We start from the raw sequence: 25,568 nt of genomic DNA on the forward strand, positions 1-25,568 counted from the left end.
AATTACTGATTTGATTTAGATGACTGATTTTACTTAGAACTTAATTTGAAAAAATAATAAAAATAAAAATTGTTATTAAGTACCTATGTATTAATATTTTAAAAATATTATTTTTTATTTTATATTAAATAAATGATTACAACAAATTTAATATACTGTGTTTTCATTTTCATGCCCTAATTAAGGCAAAATAATAGGTAAAATGCACCAAAGTTCAGTATTTTTAGAAATTTCATACTTGACCACGTGAGTTTCGGTTTCGGTTTCGGTTTCGGCCGAAACTGAAGCCACGGCCGAACATTCGGTTTCGGTTTCGGTTTCGGCCTGGAAACCAGTTTCGGTCGGACACTAATTCTTGGCAATATATTTGCACTATATTTGCAACCTTCGTTTGACAAATCCGTACACCGGAATTGACTTTGACCTCAAATTTACACCTATCGATCACACTTTGTCATGCTAGATTTTTTTTATACAACACTTAGTTACCGTAAAGACATTGCTTTTAAAATATTTATCACTGGTTCATTAATATAGTTGTTTACACGAGAACCGTAAACAAACTCAAGGTGGCTGAATTCGGCGCTTTTACTTATAACCACAACCTGTTCAATACTGTTTAATTTGCTTTTCAATATGTTCACGTCTTCTGTATCACCGAACCAATCCACTTCACTCACAAATAACGTAATTGGTACGGAAATCATTGAAACATTATATTCTGGTGGCTTAACGGATGAATACATTTCTTTATTCCTCTCGAACCCATAGTCGTATCTTTGAAATCTTTTACTGGCGTAAATTTGAATGAAATGAAAAAATGTTTTCGCCGATGTTCCCGCCGGTATGTGACTTGCTATAATAGGCAGTCTCCCAGGTATTAAATCGATTAAATTTTTTAAACCAAAGCCTGAATAATACTCTGCGTAACACAGAAAATTGTACACAGATTTTGTATCGCACACTGTAGCGTGATAGTCTCTTATTTTTTTATTAAAAGAAAACACTTCGTAAACCTTTGCACTTTCAGAAAAGTTCATCAGTTTATTAACAATTTGAGCCCAGAATTTCATTAAGGGATACTTTGTGTGCGTTAACCAAGTAACTGGAGCCAATAACAGGGCATGATTTATTTTCTCGTTATATTCAGGTTTCGAGCTGCACATAATTAAAAATGTTGTCGTACCTTGTGAATATCCAATATATGTAAGTTTGGGACGAAACGTTTTATTTAAAATGTAATCAATCGTGGCTGGTAGATCGTGAGTTCCCATCTCTTCGAAACTAAAGTTCCAATACCGTTTAGTCGATAACATGTTTATATTAGTCTTACTATATCTGTTTCCTCTTGCGTTAAACAACCACACATCAAATCCTACATTTGCTAATAAAAAAGCCAAAGAGCTTTCGGGTCCAAGAACTAGCCACGAATCCGAACTGTCTCCAATTCCGTGCACTAATAAAATCGGCGGTCCCTGCCCTGGTATTCGAAATAGGTTCAGTAAATATCCATCGTCTGTTATTACAGGATGTACTTCCGCCGGATAATTATACTTTCTTATAAGCCCAACGGAATCGAGGTAAATATCCGATTTGTCACTATTTTCCCCATTCACCGCATTTGCATCACACTTTACAAAATAAGGCAAACTCAAAAGACCGCTATAAAAAATATAATAAATTACGTAAAGAAACTTCATTTTCGCGACCGGTACCAATTAAATGACGACTTAACAGCTAGAAGTGGAAGAAGCTATTACCACCTCGATGCCAAAGCCAATGTCAAGTAAATAATATTAAACTTGAATATAACAAGGTTAGTGAAACTGGTTAAGAGCAAATTTATATGGACTCGGAAATAAGTTTACAAAAATAAATAGTATAACGTAATCTTTGCATGCATAATATGCAACCGGACTTCGATAATATGATATACCGATCTAGCTAGGCTATGTGGTTTTTCAAGTGCCGTAATTTTTTTTTGCAATAATAATAGCATACATGAAAGATTTTTTATTGCTTCAGTATTTTTTATAATTATATACGATACCAATAAAAACTACAGTTAAACTTTAATAATTAATGATTATCTTCTTGAAATAATAGTGCTTAGTGTTAATAAGCATATTTTACTCTCACATTTTTTGATAATTTTGATTTCAATTGAGCAGGTTTAGCAACGCTTGTTTTTTGGAAACCCCGAAATAAAAAGGGATACGAGGGGAGAAACAAATTTCACTGGGGCGAAGGCTACGTCCCGTCCATCCGGTTCTATAGTAATGGAGTTATTGGAGTTAAGTGAATGTTCGTTACCGATTTCGTTTAACTGTAAGTTGTGGATGTGGTCCTGTGGAATCAGTTACCTCTTCACAATTAACTAGTACTAACTTAACGTAGATTTAACATTTATTTTGTTAAAAGTCTTTATTTATTTGTTTTTTTTTTGACAGCATAAAAATAAAAATATAAACTCTGATTTTTTTAAATCTACATTCAACTTTTTCATTAGATTGGTAAGTTTGGAAAAAAAATACCGTCTTTGTGAATCTGTGTGACCCTCAATCTTAAAATAAAAAAAAATTTGCAGTAGGTGCATAAATTTGTAACACCTACTACATATTTATTAAGGTAACTTGCACGGTACATAAAAAAGACCGTACAAGTCACCTTAATAAATTACATATTTAAAATTTACATCACTTATTTAGTAACCAATCCATACTCTGTTAAAGATTTATAGGTAATGCAATTATACGTAAACACATTCCTCACAACTTCCCCTTCCATAATAGGTTGAGTTCATGGCATGGTTAACCAAATTATGTATTACATTGCTCCAAGGTAGGTAGGTATGTACTATAATTTTATGGAGGGACTATTTTCTTGGTCACTACCTATTACATAATATAAACTAAATTACCTAAGTATATGTATATGAAAACGAAGTACATAAATACAAATCTCAAATATATTTTTTTTATGTAACTGCGCAAAATCATATTATTTTGATTTATTGACGTTACTTAAATATTAAACAGGGATTCGCATACCTACGTTATACCTCCTAATGCCTCTGAAATACAATAATTATTTATTTCATGACAAAGGCTATCGTAAATTATTTGTTATAATGTAGAGAACGGAAAATGTATAAGCGGTGATGGAGGGTTCGGGATTTTGACCCCTGACTGACAATCATCATCAAGATCTGAAATGAGATGACATGATTCCGATTTACCACTTCAATTTAATTTTCTCTATGTTTACTATTTACGCGCACTGTGCTATTATTTATTGACAAGAGAAACAACTGCGTAAATTAAATATTTCACGTTGTTTGTAAACATTTCAGTTCAAGTGGTATGCCGTATGAGCCTCAGTCAATAAGTGAGAGCAAATGTCATACAGCTATTGTTACCTATCACAAATAGCCATTGGAATTAACGTGATTGTGGATATTATAATTGAATGCTCACAATGCGCCATAAATATCGGTTTTCGCTATAATAGAGCTCATTTATAATACGGTAGATAGGAAGGCGAACTTGTATCAAGGTTTGCGGAAACTGCATGATTCACGTAAGTATTTGTAACATAGTATTAGAGTAACGCAAGTATAACACTGTGGTATAACATGTATGTAGAACTGGTACAGGCACGTGGTATAGTTACAAAAATGACGAGTCAGAAAAACCATGGGGTTATAATTATTATCGGTGTACGTGTACGACCGTTTACACCACGCTATAAATTAACAACCTTCTGGCATTTTTATTTGTTTAAAAGCGTTAAAAATTAGTTAGTTCCAAAAGATATTTCAAATAGTAGTATAATCCTATTTTATTCAATACTAGCGACCCGCCCCGGCTTCGCACGGGTGCAATGCTGATACTAAATACACTACAGAAAAACTGTGAACGTTGTACATATATAAAAACATAGCGGCCCGCTCCGGCTTCGAACGGGTATAAACTATAAAATAGATAGCCGGACGGCCGGCCGGTACCGCCGCAAACGCTACGTCCCGCAATTTTTAAATCTGTAATATCTTCGAAAATATTCACTTAAATCATACGGTGTAAAGGGCCATATAGATCTATATTAAATGAACAATTTATTCAAGGTATTTAATTGGTTAAGGATTAATGCTGTATTGGTTAAAATCGCATCGAAAATTAGCCATTATTTGTCGTAAAAAGTAAATGACAAAAAAAAGTTATTGTGGGTTATCCATAAGAGATAGACATATACCATCGCGGACTTTTCTATAGACCTTTTCAATGTGTATAATACTTAGTACATTATTTTGATAAAACTCGTAGGGTTCAGCCTGCGTTTGCAATGTAAGCGGAAAAAATGTACTTTTTTACGACATCACATTAGAAACCTCAAAAATAACAATACTTCTACACTATTTAATGGATGTTATTATACATATAAACCTTCCTCTTGAATCACTCTATCTATTAAAAAAAACCGCATCAAAATCCGTTGCGTAGTTTCAAAGATTTAAGCGTACAAAGGGACATAGGGACATAGGGACATAGGGACAGGGAAAGCGACTTTGTTTTATACTATGTAGTGATCTTATGTAGTAGACTGTAGAGTACATATACTATTAAAATATTATCTTCGTGATCTAATATTATCCGGTTTCCTATATGGACATAATATTATGTGATATTGAACGTTTTCCAAATCCCTTTTATTGTGGAGAAAATCATAAAGAAGAAGGTACAGATTAAATAGCTGCCTTCACAGAAATTAATTCGTACCTACAATGTCTCAAACTCTATTTGTAGAGCACTTTTGTTTTATAAAAGCTTAATAGGTAAAGCATAATTATTTTTTACAAAGAGTTTTTTGTGAGTTTGATTTTTTTTATTGATTATAAATGAAACAATTTTTTATAATTTTTACGGCCTAAAAATAAAAAAAATCCCTTGGTCATTTTACATGTCATAAGTTGATAATAATTTCAACTTAAACTTTACATAATAAAAATCTCGTAGAAGTAATGAAAAAAAGCGATATCGATTCGGATTGTATCCCCTTATAGTAAATACAGGCGGAAATCTCGTCTTATGTAAGGGCTGTTAATAGCGGTGGATATTATACAGATAATAATCAAAGGTAAAACTCTTGAGTGTCCTCTATCACGGACGTCAATTCACTTAAGAGTCGATCACGCCCGCTTTCTACTAAAAGCTACTAAAAGCCTTCCATAAAAGCAATAATTAAATTGCTGTAACTCAATTTAGTAAGGCGATGCTGCAGAAGGTGCTTCTGAATTCGTGTTATTTTATATATTATATGCACACAACGAATCTCATCTCTATGTTCTTTGCAATTCAGTTCAAAGTCAAATTAATTTGTATCAGTAAAGACTTTTTAGTACTTAGGTATTTTCTTTTTATTTAAATAAAGCGTATCTGTTAATAAAGTGCAGTAGCACCAAAAGTATCACACATTTTAATTAATTCTATTATTATAAATGCTATTCACGAGCTTCCTTAATACTTCCACACAAAAAACGTTATTTTTAATATCTAACTTTATTTTACAGGGTTTTTATGCATGCTTTTCTGGATATGCTACAATATGTTTAATTTTGTCTTGAATCTGTGAGACTGTGTTGTAATACTTAATAATATTAATAGGGTAATAACAGAAGATCGTATTCGAAAAATATAATATCTATAATATTAATCGTAACCTAATCATTTCACGCCGAAATGAAATGAAAATATAACTATTTATTATTATTATATTATTGTATAATAATCATTAGATAGGTGACATAATTGATATATTTTGATAGGGCTAAGATTACGGATCTATGATAACAATGTTATATTATTAATATTATGTATAATAATAATATCGACGATGAAGTATCAATACCTCCTAACTAACATTTTAGCGATTTTCGTTTTATAGCATTTTCGTACTTAAAATAGAGTAATACATAGGCCCATAAAGGTCATTTCTCTGTAAACAGTCAATTTGAGCAAATATTAAAGTGTAGCAATACCTTATAACAAAAGTTGCGTCATTTTTGCTGGCAATATATTCTAACTACACCCTGAAGCGTCCGCTCTATGTTTTTAAGCACGCTTTCCTTGGGCTCATTTACAGTTTATTCCTGGGTTAAGAGTTTAGCATGCTTTCAAACCAAGAAGAAAGTATTCTAACACGTGCTTCTCCATCAAACTCAACAAACCATCGAAAAATTGCCATTCTTGATGAGTTTCTTGATGCTTTTCCAAAACTACTGCATGATGATGAGGATGCACTTACCAAAATCGCAACGCAGTTATGTCGAACGCACTATTATATTTTAGTAAAAAGTATAATATTACTATAACTCAAAAGTTTTTAGAACCCAGTCAAACGCAAATGGAATGCGATTCAGTTCATAGCACCATTGAACGCCAACTTATAATAATATACGGGCATTTCTCCGCAACTCGAGGTCAAGCGCCTATTTTGCGTGAGAGAGGGAGGTGGGGGAAACCAGCTAAAACTGAAACCACCCGAGCACATGAAGCCAAGCAGCTTGTGAGGGCTGCCGAAGGCTTCAGGGAGGGACCCGGGAGACCCCAGGTGTCTTGCCCTGTACTCCGCAACCCCCGTACATTCCATGATGACGTGGGCTGCCGTTTCCTCAGACGCCATGCATGCTCTGCATAGCGGACTGTCTGCGATCCCTAAATTAAAGAGATGTTTGTTGAAGGGGCCGTGCCCTGTGAGGGTCCCTGTTATTACATGTAGTAGTACTCTGCGTAGGTTGAGAATCGGACGTGCAAGTCTAGAGTCAAAGTTTGGTAGGGCTTCTCTGGCATGCTTGCAGTCAGATCTGCTTGAACATTCTGCTTTTTGTGCAGTGCTAGTGAGCTGGGTAATCATCAGCCGGATCCAGCTTGCAGGTAGCGGTATAATTGGAAAAGGTCCCATGACCGGTGTTTCAGATACCCTTCTGGCTAATATGTCAGCAGCATCGTTTCCTCATGAGTTACTGTGTCCTTTTATTCATTGTAGTACTAGGGACTTTCCCAGATCACATACCCTAGTTAGGGCTAGGCGACACTAGAATTAACCCTGAAGTGATTTCATGGCTTTTGATTGCCATGAGTGCTGCTTTGCTATCCTATACTTTGCATATGATAGGATCCGAATCGAAAAGTTTTTACATTCCTTTTGATTATGGCTAAAGCTGCAAGTAGAAGTCCTAGGTATTCAGCCTGAAATACTGTATTACGGGGTCCCAAGGAGTGCGAGATGTTATTGTTTAGGTCCTCAGAGAAGACCCCAGCACCCGTGCCATTTTCAGTCTTGGACCCGTCCGTGAAGATAAGTAAATCTTCGACGCTGTTGTGCTCTGACGTGTGTTCACGTAGTATCTTATATTTCTTGACTTGAACGCCAACTTAAGAACAAAGAAATTTACGTTCCAAGTGATTATGCCACTATAACCAAAGCAGCAAGAAAATCTCGTCCATATGAAGTTGAACAAATTGAAATAATGTTTTATATTAAAACCACTATCTTCGAGCATAATCACGTGTAGTGACAGGATTTTAAATCAACATTTTACTATAGTATTGATACAAAAACCTAATATTAAAATAAAAAAATGTTGTAATCTTTAGAACAATTTCTTCTAAGTATATTGGCAATAAATTGTATCTAAAAAATACGGCTTCCTGTTTAAATACAATTACAAGCAATATCTAATATCTGCATGTTTTTTTTATAAAGCTTTGAAGTTACATTTCATAAATGATTCCATAATATCTAATATCCTTTGATAATGAACGTAAGCTAAAATAATAATTAAAAACGGTAACGAAAAAGAAATAAAACGTTTTTTTTATCTACCTACTGAAAAATGTAGTTTTTGTAGTTAGCATATATTGACACTTCATCGTCGATATGTAGTTACCTCTTATAAGTTTGATAATAGTTCTGGTTCATGTAAGATTTCTAGTTCAAAAAAAAGTAATGTGAATAACCTGCTGCTTAAAAGTATCCGATTATACCACGATTATACAAATAATTATAAGTTTTGATGTGCAACCTGCGTGATGAGTACCTATCCTGATTTCTATAGACTTGAGTTCAAAAGCACTTCCATCCTCAAAACATCGTTATGTACAGATATTATAATAAAAATCCATCAGTGTCATGCATGTCATCACTCATCCGTCAACTGTCATTGTTGTGTTTACATCAACAAGCTAGGTATCAAGAACGTACAATTTTAGTCCGTAATTAAAAAATGTGTTCAATTAATTATAATTTATGCTGGTTCAATAATATGATAAAAAGTATGCCTTCAATACAATAATTACTGAATATGGAATAGACTATATTAACTACAAAATATAATATAGCCTTGTGTAGTTTTGATAAGTTTCTACTATTAATTATTGTTATCGTGAGTTAAAGAGCAAAAGGTCTTCAAACTCGTAATCTTGAACCAATTACTATTATTTCATCACTGTTTCATGTCAATTATATCACATTCAATGTTGTGTATGTAATTTTATAGACTTTCTATTTTTGCAGGTATTAATAAAAATGATTTCCCTCAGTAAAGTTATAAACCATGAACATATGTTAGATATTTGTAAAGAATTTAGTAGATTACGAGGTAAGTAAGTTTTAAAACAAGAAAAGTTAATTAGTTTAAAGTTATGTTTGTCATTTATTAATTTATGATAAAAATATTTCAGATAAATGTTATTTAGAAAATGCTGGAACTGCATTATATCCTGCGAGCCTCTTTCAGAGAGTGAATGAAGATTTAATGAATAATGTTTATATGAACCCACACTCTGATAAGTATACCAAAGACTGTATAGAGCAGATAAGATGTTTAATACTAAAACATTTCAATACAAATCCATCCAATTATACTGTGATATTTACATCCGGTACCACACAATCTTTAAAATTAGTCCTTGAATCATTTCAATTCAATTGCCAAAAAGATGAATTGAATCAAGGATCTTTTATGTATTTAAGTGAGAATCATACATCTGTTATTGGTTTAAGGGAATTAGCTAAAGAGAAAAATGTTGATGTAATTCATATATCACAAGAGGAATTTTTAAAGTCAGTTAAGAGTGTACCAAAGTCTACAGGCGTCCAACCAGAGAGCAATAAAGGCAACTCCCTAATTGCATACCCGGCACAAAATAATTTTAATGGCTATAAGTTTCCATTGGATTGTACTGAAAACATTAAAAATGGCTGCTTAAATAGTTATTTGAAGAAACAATTATGTGCAACTAACTGTAACTGGTATGTCCTTTTGGATGCAGCTTCATATGTATCTACGAATATGTTAGATTTGTCAATACATCAACCAGATTTTGTTTGTTTGTCATTTTATAAAGTATTTGGGTACCCAACAGGCCTCGGAGCATTGATAGTAAATAACAAAGCTATTTCAGTATTAAGTGAAAAGAAATATTTTGGTGGCGGAACAGTAGATATTGTTTTGAGCAATGAAGATTTCCATGTCAAAAGGGAGAGTTTATATGAACGGTAAGAAGTCATTAAATATAAACAAGTATCACTATCATTATAAAACTAGTTATTTGCATACCTATATAGTAACAACTTTTATTAAAATGCTTGGTTTAATGTTGTAGGTTTGAAGATGGTACAATTTCCTTTTTATCAATTATTGCCTTGAAGCATTGTTACGATACATTATATTCTTTAATACCAAAAGTGGTCAACAATGACGTTATGGAAACCATATCACATCACACATTTTACTTGGCGCAAGACTTATATACACAGCTGTGTAAACTTAAACATGAGAATGGAATGAAGGCCGCGGTCTTATATGTGGATTCAGATTTTACTGATGTACAGAAACAAGGAGCAATTGTTACTTTTAATCTTAAAAGAAATGATGGCTCTTTTATTGGTTATGCAGAGGTTAGCATTATGAAATATTTTCTATTATTAGCTCTACTATTCATGAAAATTTTTACCTCATAAAAGAATGTTATTAGCTAATATGAAATCTTTGTTCAGTTTCAGCATATGGCAGATTTATTTAATATTAGTGTAAGAACAGGCTGCTTTTGTAACGCTGGAACATGCCAAAGACATCTGAATCTCAGTAATAAAAGTATGAAAGCTATGTATAAAGCGGGACACAAGTGTGGTGACGATTTGGATTTAGTAAACGGAAAACCAACTGGTGCAATCAGAGTGTCTTTTGGATATTATAACACATATCATGATGTTGATAAATTGATGAATATGATTTGTAAATGCTTTGTGAATACCAAAGTAGAAAAACCACAAAGAACACTGAATATATATAAAAATAATCCACAGGCACATAAGAGTATGACAATATATGATAGAAAATTCGAAGACTGCTTAGATGATGGTACTTACATAAATATAAATAACAACACTACATACACATTTAACCCAGAAATGCTCCTAACAGAAATTGCTATATTTCCTATAAAATCTTGTGGAGCATTCAAGATTAAATCGGCCTGGAAAATAGGTCCCAAAGGTTTCGAATATGATAGAGAATGGATGGTGGTTAAAGACAATGGTGTATGTCTTACACAGAAGCAGTGTCCTGAAATGTGCACTATTCGTCCAGAAATTAATTTGGAAAGCAAATGCCTAATACTGCATTGTCATGGTATGTTCATATTGTGATGTTTTATAAAGTTAATACATATAAAAAAGCTTGAAAAAAACCATGCTTCAATTTAAAGTGTACTTGATTGAGTTTATAGAGACAGATATATACATGTTTTTTATATTGAAATAAGAATAAAATATTAATTGACTTTTAAATTTTAATGATATTTCAGATATGCCTTCCTGGATAACAATACCACTTGATCAAAAATTGAAAAATGGTTACCAGGAGTCCTCTCTCTGTCGCAGTAAAGTTTGTACTGACATAATAAAAGGTTTTGATTGTGGCGATGAAGCAGCCGATTGGGTTTCCAATGCTCTAGGAATATCATTCTTGCGATTAATACGACAGTCAAGTGATGACAATAGAACACTGAAGAAAAAATCGGAAGACAGCAGCAAATTGTTATCTCTAAGCAACCAGGCCCAATTTCTTCTAATTAATAGAGCCACAGTAAATTGGTTAAAGGGTAAAATCCAAGATCCATTATTTGATGATGATCTGGAATCATTAACAGATCGTTTTAGAGGAAACATAATTATTGATACCTCTAAGGAACTTATTGAAAAGGAATGGAAAAAGGTTATCATAGGAGATCATGAGTTTAATGTAAGTAGCAAAATTCTATCTGCAGTTCCAAAAATATAATCAACTAGCTTTCCACCCGCGCCATCGCCCGCGCAGTCAAAGAAAAACCGGCATAGTTCCCGTTCCCGTGGGATTTCCGGGATAAAACCTATCCTATGTCCTTTCTCGGGTATCAAAATATCTCTATACCAAATTTCATGCAAATTGGTTCAGTAGTTAAGGCGTGATTGAGTAACAGACAGACAGACAGACAGAGTTTCGCATTTATAATATTAGTATGGATTAACAGTAAGAATAGACTTTGTATTCTAGAGTACTGATAGAATTTGTAGAATAGCTAAAAAAATCAATACGTCATATTTGACTATACAGGCTAATCAAAGCTTGAGCCCTTGAGCCAATTCTTGCTGGGTTATTAATAATATTGTTAATATTTCAATAAATTTCAACTGTAGCAGTATTATTATTTTAACAAAATTTTGTTATGTTTTTTAGGTTGATGGTCAGTGTCCTAGGTGTCAAATGGTGTGCATAGATCAGAAAACAGGACAAAAAACTGTGGAGCCTCTTAGAACAATATCTGAACAATTTGGTGGGAAACTAAAATTTGGTGTGTACTTGAGCTATGTGGGTACAGTTAATGGATCTCGTTCATCAAGTTTAAATATATTCTCTGAAGTTACACCATTAAATGATACTATTTCCTATACTATAGACTAGAATCCATGAATCTACATTTATTTAATAAGATATTATATAGATACATTATTTTTTGTGTGATAACATACTTTGTTATTATTGTGTTTGATTTTACTTGAGTATTATATGTATATTTAGAAAGTAATTTCTCATTGTTTTTAATAACTTTTTATTTTGAATGTTATCTTGCCATTAGCAAAATTTCAATGAATTTTACATGTAATTAATAATTATTTAATTATTTTCTATAAGGTATTGGTAGCTCACAATAGTTCACTTTATATATAAGTAACCATTGTTACTGCTAAGAATGCACAGAGGTTATAGGGAAATTAGTTAATCTTTATGCACACACACATATATTATGCACAAAGAAAATAAAAATTATTGTATAAGAATTCTTAATGTTACCATCATGTACTTACTAAGATATAGATTGCATAATGATTCTTCATATAAGTATAGGTGCAAAATATTCCATACATATTTGTGAAAAATATTTTCATATTTAATTTATAAAAGTAAATTATATATCTACAAAAGCTAGATATTATGATGATTCATCATCATGATAAATCAATTGAATTTAAAAAATGTGATAATATATAGAAATTAAATATACAGGGAAAATATGAGATGTTTTAATGAAATATAAATAAATATTATTGTATTGCACAATTGATTGGTTGTTGTCCTTTAATTTCCTTTGGTTCCGCTCCTTGAGACACTTCACTTACAACATGAACCACCTCTTCATAGTCAGGTAAAGCCATTGTCTGCAGTTTCGAGTAGACCAATTTATTATTGATGACCACTTCAAATGATCCTAGAATTGAAAGTGTTAGTTATTAAAATCAGATAATATGAAGCAACAGTAATTTACTTGTAATTAAGCATAGAATATTATAAGACTTCCAATTTAGTGGTAAGCTAGTTTTGATTCAAATGAAAACATTCAATTAAATTGTTTAATAGACCTTGTCTTCCCCGTTTACAGTTCACACTAGCGCTTTCGTTTTTTTCTCTGATCCTATTTGCTAAAGCTAAACAATGACCTCCATAATCACAAGCTCCGCTGAAACAACATATTAAGTAACACTTAATATACAATAATCTTCCTCTATTTTTACTAGCAATAGAAACGATTTGAAAGAAAGATCGATGATAATTGTTTAAAGTACCTATTTAATATACAAACCAGAATTCAATGTCTATTCTGGGATTGTTATGAGTGGTAATTTTCGTGGTTTTTGTATCCATATCTTCAGACTCAAATAACTTTAAAAATCATAATATTGATTGTAGTGAGATAAAGGTATATACATTACACTTGGGGAGATGATGGATAATTTGCCTATCATTTAATAAAATTTAAAATAAAATATTTTAAAATTATTGTTTTGATCGGAAGACGGAATGACAACCAAAACATTTAATTCATTTTAAATTTTGACATTGATGGTTAAAAGCACAGACTATTAATAAAATATGCACGTTCGCTTCAAGGTTCGCTTATTATCTTAGAGCATTAAACCAACCGGAGACGACACGCGCAATTCTTTCATACTCAAAATGTCTGTAATTTTCTGCGGGGGGAACGAGTCAACACATACAAATACTGTTAACACTTACGCATTTGAGGATTACGTCGCTACACACGCACACGACAAATTTATCAAACCCCAGCATAGCTATACACACACAAGAACAAACCTTGGTACAAACACACACATAGACAACGTGTCTGTATTCAAGATCAACGTAAACATCGATAGTGCGAGAACGCGTCGATAATTAAAGTCGATATTTATTATAAACTTATCGATACTTCATTTTTTTTAATATACGGTTTTTTATATAGACAACGGTGTGACATTTAAGTATTTATCACGACTATAAAAGTCGTGTGTGTCCCCAAAAGCATAGCATAGCATTTAAAAGCGTGTGAATAAAATGCATGATACTTATTTAATACGAGCTAAAACTGTACTTTATGGGACGTCGAGTTGAGAGGCGTAAATTTTTTTGTGGTTAGTTACTGTCTTATGGAACCTTAATCTGAAATTTCATTTGACGGAAACTTTTAGTTTTTTAGTAATGTATTTTTGAAAATCTGAATTACTGTTTATACAGGACATATTTGCGGTCTGTATTTTTTTTGATAAAACAAGAAACAATCAATAAAAAGACAACCTTGTCGTTGATCATCGTTTATTTTACACTGATTATTAACAAATATTTACATTTATTAACACTTAAACATAATAATTGAAATGTTCAGAGGGGAGTATTAGACTATTGATTTTTAAAATGAATTAGTTTTTTGTAAATATGCCTAATACATTTCTTATTGTCAGATTTTTTTGACAAATAAGTGATTCTTAGATCCGAATACTTGTGTATTACTGTTTTGGCTAGTTCAATGTTGTGGACTGTGTAATCATTATCAAAATAATGGTGCTCAATATTGGGAAACAGTTGTCTACCAATATAATTTTTTAAAACTTTATTTGTAACCCATTGCGGCGTACAAGATAGACTGACTTTCTTGTTATCTGATAATTGCTTCCTAATTTCTACTTCAGAAAGACGACATAAATCAATCACCTCTTTTGAAGCGTATTTTAAGCCACCTCTGGTTTTTTGGTACGTTAAACTATTTTTGTTAGGCTCCCCACATAAACCCTTTACGCATGTACAGCATTTAATTTTTTTTAAAATGGAAAAGACAACATAGCCTGCTATGTATTCAACAATCTTTTCTCCAAAAGGGGATAAATACGTTTCAATCTCTATATCTGAAATAATATCACTTTCTTCTATATCCGTTAAAAGTGTTTCTGTTTCTTTTTCCCGGGCCGTAGAATTGATTTTTTCAATTGCTGACGTACAGTTGAGTATTGAAATTTTTTCTAATGGGATACAGTTTGTACCTCTTTCATTTCGAATCAACTCTGTGTGGACTAAGAGTTTTTTATAGATTGCTTCAAACTGACGAGCAGATGGATTGTCAGAATAACCACCGTGACTTCTGATGACAGAAAAAAAAATCTCAATGTGATCCTGACTTATTTTATGCAAGGGCAAATATGTTAGTTGCGTATTTGTATCTAAAACCAAGTTTTCAAATAGGTGTTTTGCACTTTCGATACATACAAGAAATCCCAAAAATCCTGTGTAGCGAAGAGTTTTCAATAGATTGACTCTGTTCATAACATTTTCACGATTTTTAAGGTCAGTCTCCAAATTCAACAGAACTGCTTTGGCTTCATCTAATTTTGCAAAGGCAGCTTCGTAGTTTTTTAAATTCATGGCTTGTTTAAAACCTTTGCCCCAAGTTTTAGAATCAAGAATATCGAATAAATCATTTATTAATTTTAGAAAATCTGCTGTCGCTGTAACATTTTCAAACATGGGCATATTCATTTTGTTGCCGCAAAAATCCAAGGCATCAGCTACACTTGTACTGAAGAGTTGGGCTGCTAGGCGAACGTTCATTATTTTTGTTTTAAAGAAAATATGATTTGCTTTTAATTTATTTGCCATGTAAAACAATTCCTTTTCTTGTAATTCATGTAATTTCTGTACATATGACCATTTAATTTTATTTCCTGAGACTGGATGAGCAAAGAAACCAAAATGCTCGAATGCATTACGAACGAGCTTCAGCATATGACAGGGATCTAAAAAGAAAAAACACTGTTGTCCTGTACGCGGGTCCAAAATTGTTGTTTGTAAATTGTTTACATCTAAACAGCAGCCCAACTCTTCGGCCATGCCAAGATTCGCTTTAGTGCCGTCACAAGTTAACGCTTTGATTTCTACACCAGTTTCATGAACTAAGTGAAAAGCTTCAGTCACAAGTCGTGCTAACAGTTCAGCTTTTACACCCTTTACTAGAAAGTACGCAATGGGTAATTTCCAAGTAGTATTTATACCGACTAATAAAAATACTAAAGCGTCAGTGGCTGGTTCAGAATTATCAGTTATAAAATCAAATCCGTGGTCTACACAACCGTAATATCTTTGAGTGCTTGCTACGCGCTCCGGCAATTGTTTTATTTTCATTTCATCGATCACTAGTGTGCAAAATATTTTTTTCCCCGGGTTACTTTCGGCTCTTAGTTTTAAAGCTTGCAAGGCTTCCTTTGTAAATCCGGGTTTTCCGTCTATAGAACTATACCATTTTGTCAAAGTCCTTGGTGCAGGTAAACACGTTCCAAAAGTCTTACGCACATATCTATACGCTTTCGGTGAATAGAAATGCAAATTTAACGCAAAACATCTCAGTTCTGGGGAATATTTCGTTCTGGGGATATTTCCTGTTTTACTTTTAATGAGCTGTCTCTTTAGAAGCTCTTTTTCTTCTACCCCAATTCTGTCTAAAACGAGACGATTTTCTTTATCAATTAACGATTTTGCTGACAATTCATTTAGTATTTCTTTCAGTCCAGCAACTTTCTTTTTTAAGTATCTTCTCTGTGACTGAAGTCTTTTTATTTGAATATTTTTCATCCGTAGACGATTTTTTAACTTTGTTTTTCTTGGCGAATCAGTCAACTGTGGATTGTGATTATCTGACTGCGACGTATGGGGCTGATCTTGGATACTTTTGGACCCTAGATTTTGAGACGGTGGAGAATTTCCTAATGATTCAACCTTTCTTCTCTTAGGTGCAGACGTTCCAGGTTCAGATTCTTCACGATCTTTAACCTGAAAAAAAGTAAAGAAATATTAAAGGTCCATTTTAAATGCCAAACTAAACAATGCTTACAAAGCTATGGGTACTAGACGAAGATAATACATACATACATAAATAATAAATAAATATACATAACATCTATAACACTGCAATATTTAAAGTTAATATTAAATAATGAGGTACATTAATTTGCATTGAATTTCAGTGAATACAGTCACGGGCTAAAAATTGTAAATATTATATTTTACTTTTGGTAATTTTAAAGTCGGTACAGCATCTTGTTTCAATCTCCTCTTATTATTAGATTGTATTATAAAACAGGTGGTATCAAAATGCTCTGAGCAAATTGTGCTAGACCGTTTGGGATACCACGATGGATGATTATCACAAGCTCGGGTCCAGACCTCGCGAATCATTGCATTTTTCGGAAATCTGAAAAAAATATTATAAGAATAAAAAAACAATTACAGAGCAAACAATTTTTAAAGAAAATTTCTCACATTTTTGTTTATAACTTCTTCAATTTTCAATTTAGGTCAAAAAGTTATATGAACACATTTGTAGGCAACATAATTTGCTATAAATTATGTCGGAATAATTTTTTTATAGGACGCATAGTTTCCGAAATATCGCAAAAAATGTGTATGACCAACTATTTCCAAGATGGCGACCGAGGGACAAGGGCGGCGACTGATTTGACCCCCCCTAAATGTCCCTCATGCATCATTTCAATAAACTCATGTAAACTCATATAATATTTCAATGGACTTTAATATCGATATCGTATTTGTACTGTGCCATCCCTAACTTTTATGCAGTGATACCAGAGTAACAAATTAAAAACGCCTGTTTACGTACAAGTGATGAACGCAAATAATAACATTATAATGAATTAAGTACAAACTTAAACTTTATATATTTTACAATATTAAATAAAAACATATGTAAATGCTAAAGAATAAATAAATTTGCAAACGGTAATTATCGTTAATTCATAAAGTATATCCAAATTATATTTCACGTTATTTATAGTTTATTTGGATAAATTTTATTACTTTATAATAACAAATGTGAACTAAGTAAAAGTTAAAATTAAATATTTAAACAGTCTACGTACTTTAAAAATTACCCAAAAGAAGATGTAGTACCATTATGTGGCAACACTTTTACAATGACAATATATTTCGGTATTTTGCTAATTTGCTGCAATATTTCACAATATTTTGATGTACAGTGCGACACAAAAGAGATGAAAATAAATGAGGGCGCCACCGTCGCTCATATAGCAACACTGATACTGCGACGCAAGCGATCTTGATACTATAGAATAAAAATCCAAAAATCTATATAATATAATCTAAAATAAATACCGCGATTTAAACCGTTATAATTGTTTCATTGTAGCAATAGTGTAAATTTAAGACAAAAATACATTAGTATTTTAATTGACCTACCTAGGTCAAATTTTACTTAAATGTATTTGGAATTAGTTATTTTATAAAAATCGGTCAAGTGTTTAGACTGCAGAGGCGCACATAGAATCAAACATACAAACAAACAAGCATACATGCAGCTCAAACACATTACCCTCTTTCTGGGTCCGTCGGGTAGAAAAAAACAAGGCGATTTGAAAACCACATATTTTTATTTTTTTTATAGATAAATTTTGTACATTAATATAATTCATCAAAATCTAAATATTCTACTCCTTCAAAGGACTGATCATCACTCTGTTTCGAAGTACTGGCAAGAGGGTACGGGGCATCTTCAGTATCTGTAAATATGATACAGTAAATATGATTTTTTTTCTTATGGTTTGATTGATTAATTGATAGATAGCTGTATGAAAACAGTTATCACTATACTATGTAGTAAAATCTAAACTAGGTACTTTATTTGAGGCTGGTTGGATTGGATATAACTTCTTGACTCAAATTGTGCTGGTCGCACTATAAAAACTAGTTTTTGTTTACATACAAATAACCTCAAATTAAATTGCGAAAACGTAATAATCGCCATACATACATACATTAAACACTCGTCACTAATGGAATATTCTATTTTACGTAGTACTGAGCAAAAATAAATGGAATCTCACCGGTATATTCTGCTGTACGTTTGTAAACGTTTTCCAAATCAGTCAATAAATTTCCAGCTTGAAATTCGGACAAACACTGAATAAAAACTTTATACACCACATCACGGACACCGCTACGTTTAACCTTTTTCATGATGTCTCCTTTTTTATTTAAATTTCTTGTTCTAAATAACAATTTTATCTCAATAATTCTCCACTTCACGAAAAAAACAACAAATTTTTATTCAACTTGACAGCTACATTGCCAATTCAGGGTTGCCAGGTAATGAAAAACGAATTAGTTCCAAAATAATTAATTTCATCTCTTTTATGTCGTACTATAATAGTACTTACAGATGAAAAGTAACATTATCCTTTCTTCTACTCGATGTTTTCGACCTCTTTTTGCACGTAAATATGCTGCAATTTGGCATATTTGCTCCTGTTTTCACTCTTTCACTGACATTAGCTAAATGGCGTTGGGCGCGCGTCAACTAGTTTTATATAACAGGTATGTACCGCGTACTCAAACTTTTGGCGAGCGGGGAACGCTTGCCAATGGCCACTCCGGTTGGTTTAATGCTCTAAGCTTATTATGGATAACACAGGAATATACATACATTTGGGGAGATGATGGATAATTTGCCTATCATTCAATAAAATTTAAAATAAAATATTTTAAAATTATTGTTTTGATCGGAAGACGGAATGACAACAAAAACATTTAATTTTAAATTTTGACATTAATGGTTAAAAGCACAGACTATTAATAAAATATGCACGTTCGCTTCAAGCGTAGACAGAGAAACCAATAGACAAATTGACAAATTGATATCTTATGTCGCATTCACACAAGAAAAAAAGCAACTTATGCCGGTGTTGTGTAAAGAAATGAGAGAGAACGATAAAATTTTTTGTTTCACACAGCGTGCCACTTTTTTCAAGAAAAGCAACCTACTTTGATAAACAAAGTTTGACAGCTAAGGCCCGATTCAGTGCGACGCGGACCGTCCGCACGCGGACTAGGTTTTGCGTCCGTCGCGGATGATTTTGTCGTTCAGTGCGATGCGGATCGGGATCGACTGTACCCTCTCGGTTTGCACATTTGACGCAGCCGCCATGACAACGACAGTACTTTACATCCGCTCCGCGTGACTGTTGTCCGCCGAGCACTGAACAAATACATTAGAACCAGGCACCGTCCGCCCGCGGACATCCGCGGCGCGGAGGAGCGGCGCGGAGCGATTTCGACCGCGCGCGGATAGCTCTCCGCGACGCGGACAGCTCCGCGTCGCTCTGAACGCGCTGTAAGGTTTCATACATTTTACCGTCCGTCGCGGACGTCCGCGTAGGTCATCCGCGTCGCACTGAACAGGCCCTAACTATCGTCTTCCCTAAAAATATAGTTTTTACATGTTATAAGTTAGAAGTAATTCATTGTGTTTAGTGGTTTTGAATAATTTAAACTTACCGTTAATACCTTATTAAATAATACCATGGTGCGGTGTAGTGTTAAAGGGTGTAAAAGTGATAGTGGAACGAAAATGCCTGGATTGTCTTTTCACTCGTAAGTATACAACTCTTTATCAGTTAATAGGCCTTCATGATATTTTAGCATGTTAATATATTGTGTATCACGTGCTGCTGACTTGAATACATTGTTTAAAAACCACAAAAATAACAATTATAAATTTTAACCTAAAAAATTTTGTGTTGCCAACTTTTCTACAAATTGTTACCCACTATTATGGGAAATCTTAATATATATAAATCTCGTGTCACAATGTTTGTCCTCAATGGACTCCTAAACCACTTAACCGATTATAATAAAATTCGCTCACCATGTGCAGTTCGATCCAACTTGAGAGATAGGATAGTTAAAAACATGTAGATACTAGGTACCACGGGCGAAGCCGGGGCGGACCGCTAGTAATAATATATATTCTGCAGTGTGTATTTAATTAAATATCTGAAATATTCAATGGCTTTTTCCAGTTTTCCTGGACCGGATAATTTACAAAAAATTTGGATTGTAGCTACACGCGCACAGAAAGTATTACGGCAATCACCACCATCGCAACGCTGCCCCGCCGAAGTCAATGGACGCTCTTGGTTCCAACATTGAACCGGAGGGACGTAGTTAATTAAGTTAGAGATAATTTAAATGTAATTTTTTTATTACAATAAATTATTATTAAGTAAATTTCGTTTTTTTTATGCGCCTTCGCGGGTTGGTCAATATAGTTAAAGTGTGTATCTGTTAATTTACGAAAATAAACATTATTTTATTTTATAAAAAATAATAAACAATCGAGTTTTCATCTGCATTATCATTACATACACATTTTCATATGGGATTATGATAATGATATATACATATTATATGATATACAGGGTGTCCCACTGTTGGTATACTAAGCTCAAAGGAGGTTATAGTTTTGAATACGCTGAGTACGTAAAAAATAATTAAAAAATTCCAGACGCATTTTTTTTTCAAAAAGATGAATTCTTAAAACTCTATGTGTACACCCATAACAAGCAACCCACCCAACTTTGCCACCAGCACGTGAGCTATCGCTTAAGATTATATTTTCATAGACAAAATGCTCACATTAGAGGAGCGGTATATGCCGGCTGCGCGAAGCTAGAGATGAAAACATAGATTTTCAGGAAAAAATTAGCAAAAAATTTTTGATGTAATTTTGTTTTTTAAGTATTTTTTATGTGATCAGTGTATGCAAAACTACAAGTCCCTTCGCGCTTAGTATACCTATTGGGACACCCTGTATAGGTATGTGTAAATACATAATATGTATTACCCATCTAAAAGTAATATGTTTATTATATACTAGCTGCGCTCTGCGGTTTCACCCGCGTGTCTCCACTCCTGTTGGTCTTAGTGTTACGGTACAATATTGCCTTCCTCGATCAATGGGCTATCTAACACTGAAAGAATTTTTCAAATCGGAATCAAAGTAGTTCCTGCGAATATCCCTTCCCTACTCACCTTCACCCCGTCCCGCACTACGCCTCCTCATTGAATTATACAGTATGTATACCTACTATTTTCTGTAAATTGACACTTTTAAAAATTCGTTATATCTTTTGAATGGAATATCGCGGACTTTCTTGTAGATATTGATCCATTCTATAATACCGTAGAACATTTTTTTGTTCTATCTTCATTAGATTCCGCAGCGCACGCGATGACAGAATTTTTATTAAGGATACATTATTGCATTTTTGGTAAGGATCTCTATTTTTTATGAAAATGCAATATAGCCTATGTTGCTCAGTGAAGATGCAGCTTTCTAATGGTGAAAGAATTTTTGAAATCGGTCCAGTAGTTTATGCGTGAAAACCATACATACATACATAATTACAAACCTTTCCTCTTTATAATATTAAGTATAGACATGTAAGTATGTACCTACATAATATCATTATGTGGATATCTCATTATTATCCACTTATGTGAATAATGATATTGAGAGATTTGTATCTTACAAATTGTGGGGTAAATTTTCCCTCATACGGTAACCCTAAATATTGTGACGTAATCTTTTCTATCCCTTTCTGCGACACGCATTGCCGGTGTCTATTGGATTCTCCGTCTACGGCTTCAAGGTTCGCTTATTATGGATAACACAGATAATACAGATAAAGGCTGTTTTCCAATTACAGAGCATAATGCGACTCAGTGCCGCACAATGTCGAATTCGGAATTATGCTGATGCTTATAGCATCTACAGACGCTCCGATTCGGTTGGTGCCAACCATCCGACCACGACCAAATCGGAAAGTGTAGAGAGCGGTCGGTCCGACATAATTATTATTAATATTGGTTTGACGTGGTCGGATGCGCCGGCGATACCGACCAAACCAACTTCCTATCCGATCCGACCAAATTGGAACGTTTGGAAGCTTTGTTCCGACCAAATCGGCTCATTCCATAGAGTAATATAGGTAATTGGCTCATTCGCATTCGCAACGCCGCCGGTGTAGGACGTCAACATGAACGCCGAGGGAGTTAGCGTCACCGAACGTGACATAATAATAAAATTACTGGAACTATATAAAGACTTTCCCTGTTTGTGGGACTTAAGTAACAAAGATTACGCAAATAGATTATTTATTTGTTATTCATTTATTTGTCGTAAAACGTAAATGACAAAAAAAAGTTATTGTGGGTTATCCTTAAGAGATAGATATATACCATCGCGAACCTTTCTGTAGACCTTTTCAATGTTTACAATACTTAGTACATACATTATTTTGATAAAACTCGTAGGGTGCAGCCTGCGTTTGCAATGTAAGCGGAAAAAATGTAATTATTTACGACATCACATTAGAAACCTCAAAAATAACAGTACGTCACTCTATCTATTAAAAAAAACCGTATCAAAATCCGTTGCGTAGTTTCAAAGATTTAAGCGTACAAAGATAGGGACAGAGAAAGCGACTTTGTTTTATACATACTATGTAGTGATGGTCAACTGACAGCTGGAAGGCCAACCGTCGGACAATCTGTAGCAATGTTGGAATGGTTGCCATGTCGGTTCCAATTTCCAATATGGTTGGCACCAACCAAATCGGAGCGTCTGTAGATGCTTTTAATTGGAACATGAAACGAACTAGCAGGTTGCGCTAATAGCATATACAGACGTCTGTATATATTTGCGTAATCTTTGTTACTTAAGTCCCACAAACAGGGAAAGTCTTTATATAGTTCCAGTAATTTTATTATTATGTCACGTTCGGTGACGGTAACTCCCTCGGCGTTCATGTTGACGTCCTACACCGGCGGCGTTGCGAATGCGAATGAGCCAATTACCTATATTACTCTATGGAGTGAGCCGATTTGGTCGGAACAAAGCTTCCAAACGTTCCAATTTGGTCGGATCGGATAGGAAGTTGGTTTGGTCGGTATCGCCGGCGCATCCGACCACGTCAAACCAATATTAATAATAATTATGTCGGACCGACCGCTCTCTACACTTTCCGATTTGGTCGTGGTCGGATGGTTGGCACCAACCGAATCGGAGCGTCTGTAGATGCTATTACAGGTAAATTAGCTTGGAGAAATTTTTGCGTTTGTAGTAGTGTATGGTCAGCAAATAAAATAAAACAACATTTTATTTTTAGTTTTTATTTTATACAGGGTTACTTGTAAAACACCAGCAACCTCGCAGGACAAGATAGCTAACATCATAAATAACAACATTTGTTCTACGACTTTTGGCATAACGCAATAAATTATTTTTAAATGATTTTTTAAACTTTTATTGTACTCTCCTTACATTTGTAAGTCTATGTTCTATTAATTATCGGATGGACGACGCGACGCCCCCTTCCCCCTCTCGTTCGCTTTTTGTTTACGTAATTTTTGGGAGGCGTAGAGTTTATAATATTCAGACGGAAAATTAAATGAATATTTATTTTTGTATGAAAATAAAATCTAACAAATTATCAAAAGTCGAAATGTTGTTACTTCTGATGTTAGCTATCTTGTCCTGCGAGGTTGCCGGTGTTTTACAAGTAACCCTGTATATATAAGGGATTTTAAATTAAACTATATGTGTTTCTCCTCTGAAAAAGATGAGACTTTATTTTAATATTTGCACATTTAACATACATATAACTTTTACATTAACAATGTTACTAAAATGAAAAATTTACTAAACTGAAAAAGAAACGACATTTAAAGTTTAATTCTTTAGTTTGAGAAGTCAAAGGCTTGCCTCGACCATGTTTTAACACTGGAGCCATATTGAATTAACAATATAAAGTTACAACACTTACACACAAATTAAACACTAGTTATGGCCCTGCCTTCATACAAAACTGCTGAATACGCCGTTCGCACGGGAATAGAATGTGGATGCGATTTCCCTTATAGCATCCAAGCTTACGTTTTTATAATTATTAAACTGTATAAATTCATTCTTTAACTCCGGTCTGCATCGTGCAGACATGGGTGTAAAAGTCTCATTTTAGCTATTAAATGTAGTTTTTAAGTACATCTGAGTTTTCATTTGGGGCCTCCGGCTGCGGGACATGTAATTCACTTCAACAAATATTATAACAATAATAACAAATAATAACAACAATCAACAAATACAAAATTTATCAATTAAACTACGTACATAATAATTATAATTTTTGAATGAAATGTGCTTTATGTTCTAACGCTACCAAACGACTGCACGTGGCACCTGCGGACAGCGTAAACTGGTTTATTCTGGTTTTGTGCGTGTTTCCACTTTCCACTATCAAGTGACGATTTATTTATTTGTTTTGTTTCGTAATTATTATGGTCAAATATTAATTATGAAACAAATTATTATGGACACGATATTTTATTGTTTCACGGTAGTCGCCTTGTCGTTTGCTCAAGGACGTAAAATTGAATGATATATTTTTTTTTATAAAGTCAAAACCATTTTCTTTCAAATAAAAACTTGTTTTTATTGAAAACAAAAGTGTTGCTAGGAATAAGTATAAAGTTAAATAGTAATGTTAGGATATCGAAACATTTTTGTATAGGCCAGAACGATATAGTGGAAACGCGCTCTAAGATCTGAGTAATATACACACCACTACATATGCAAAAATTTCTCCAAGCTAATTTACCTGTAGCAATAACCTCATTAATGTGTAAATAAAGTGGTATACATAATAATTGGTTGAAAAATATTTACGGTTATTTTAAGTAATTTGGATTTTGATTATTTCATTAACATTTTTTTCAATGTTTGTACCTTCATCCATATTTATATTTATTTTTTTAACACAATTTGAATTAACTT

The 25,568-nt window shown here is 33.3% G+C and overlaps 3 protein-coding genes across 6 annotated transcripts; 1 reads left to right on the forward strand and 2 right to left on the reverse strand.

The window, feature by feature from the left end:
• Positions 1 to 372: 372 nt before the first annotated feature.
• On the reverse strand, positions 373 to 2,009 carry LOC149485066 (lipase 1-like). Its single transcript, XM_089699834.1, has one exon. It carries the CDS (start codon positions 1,698 to 1,700, stop codon positions 486 to 488), a length of 1,215 nt encoding a protein of 404 aa, XP_089555960.1. The 5' UTR covers positions 1,701 to 2,009; the 3' UTR covers positions 373 to 485.
• A 1,319-nt stretch (positions 2,010 to 3,328) lies between these two features.
• mal (molybdenum cofactor sulfurase) lies at positions 3,329 to 12,596 on the forward strand. Of its 4 annotated transcripts, none has more exons than XM_089699788.1 (7): positions 3,329 to 3,579; positions 8,572 to 8,656; positions 8,739 to 9,555; positions 9,663 to 9,957; positions 10,057 to 10,690; positions 10,866 to 11,302; positions 11,777 to 12,596. In XM_089699788.1, the coding sequence occupies exons 1-7, from the start codon at positions 3,571 to 3,573 to the stop codon at positions 11,999 to 12,001; spliced, it is 2,502 nt and encodes an 833-aa protein (XP_089555914.1). In that variant the 5' UTR covers positions 3,329 to 3,570; the 3' UTR covers positions 12,002 to 12,596. The 4 variants fall into 4 exon arrangements, with proteins under 4 accessions (XP_089555914.1, XP_089555916.1, XP_089555915.1 ...); XM_089699790.1 differs by lacking the exon at positions 3,329 to 3,579 and adding an exon at positions 8,200 to 8,330; XM_089699789.1 differs by lacking the exon at positions 3,329 to 3,579 and adding an exon at positions 8,208 to 8,459.
• A 9-nt stretch (positions 12,597 to 12,605) lies between these two features.
• LOC149485068 (migration and invasion enhancer 1) lies at positions 12,606 to 13,468 on the reverse strand. The gene is made up of 3 exons (XM_089699856.1): positions 13,179 to 13,468; positions 12,958 to 13,055; positions 12,606 to 12,806 (listed from the first exon to the last, which is right to left on the reverse strand). The coding sequence occupies exons 1-3, from the start codon at positions 13,238 to 13,240 to the stop codon at positions 12,643 to 12,645; spliced, it is 324 nt and encodes a 107-aa protein (XP_089555982.1). The 5' UTR covers positions 13,241 to 13,468; the 3' UTR covers positions 12,606 to 12,642.
• Between the last annotated feature and the right edge of the window lie 12,100 nt (positions 13,469 to 25,568).

The sequence above is a fragment of the Colias philodice genome, chromosome 10, assembly GCF_061535455.1.
Source record: "Colias philodice isolate Cphi_HAF_F1 chromosome 10, ilColPhil1 Martin Lab GWU primary, whole genome shotgun sequence".
Taxonomy (NCBI): domain Eukaryota; kingdom Metazoa; phylum Arthropoda; class Insecta; order Lepidoptera; family Pieridae; genus Colias; species Colias philodice.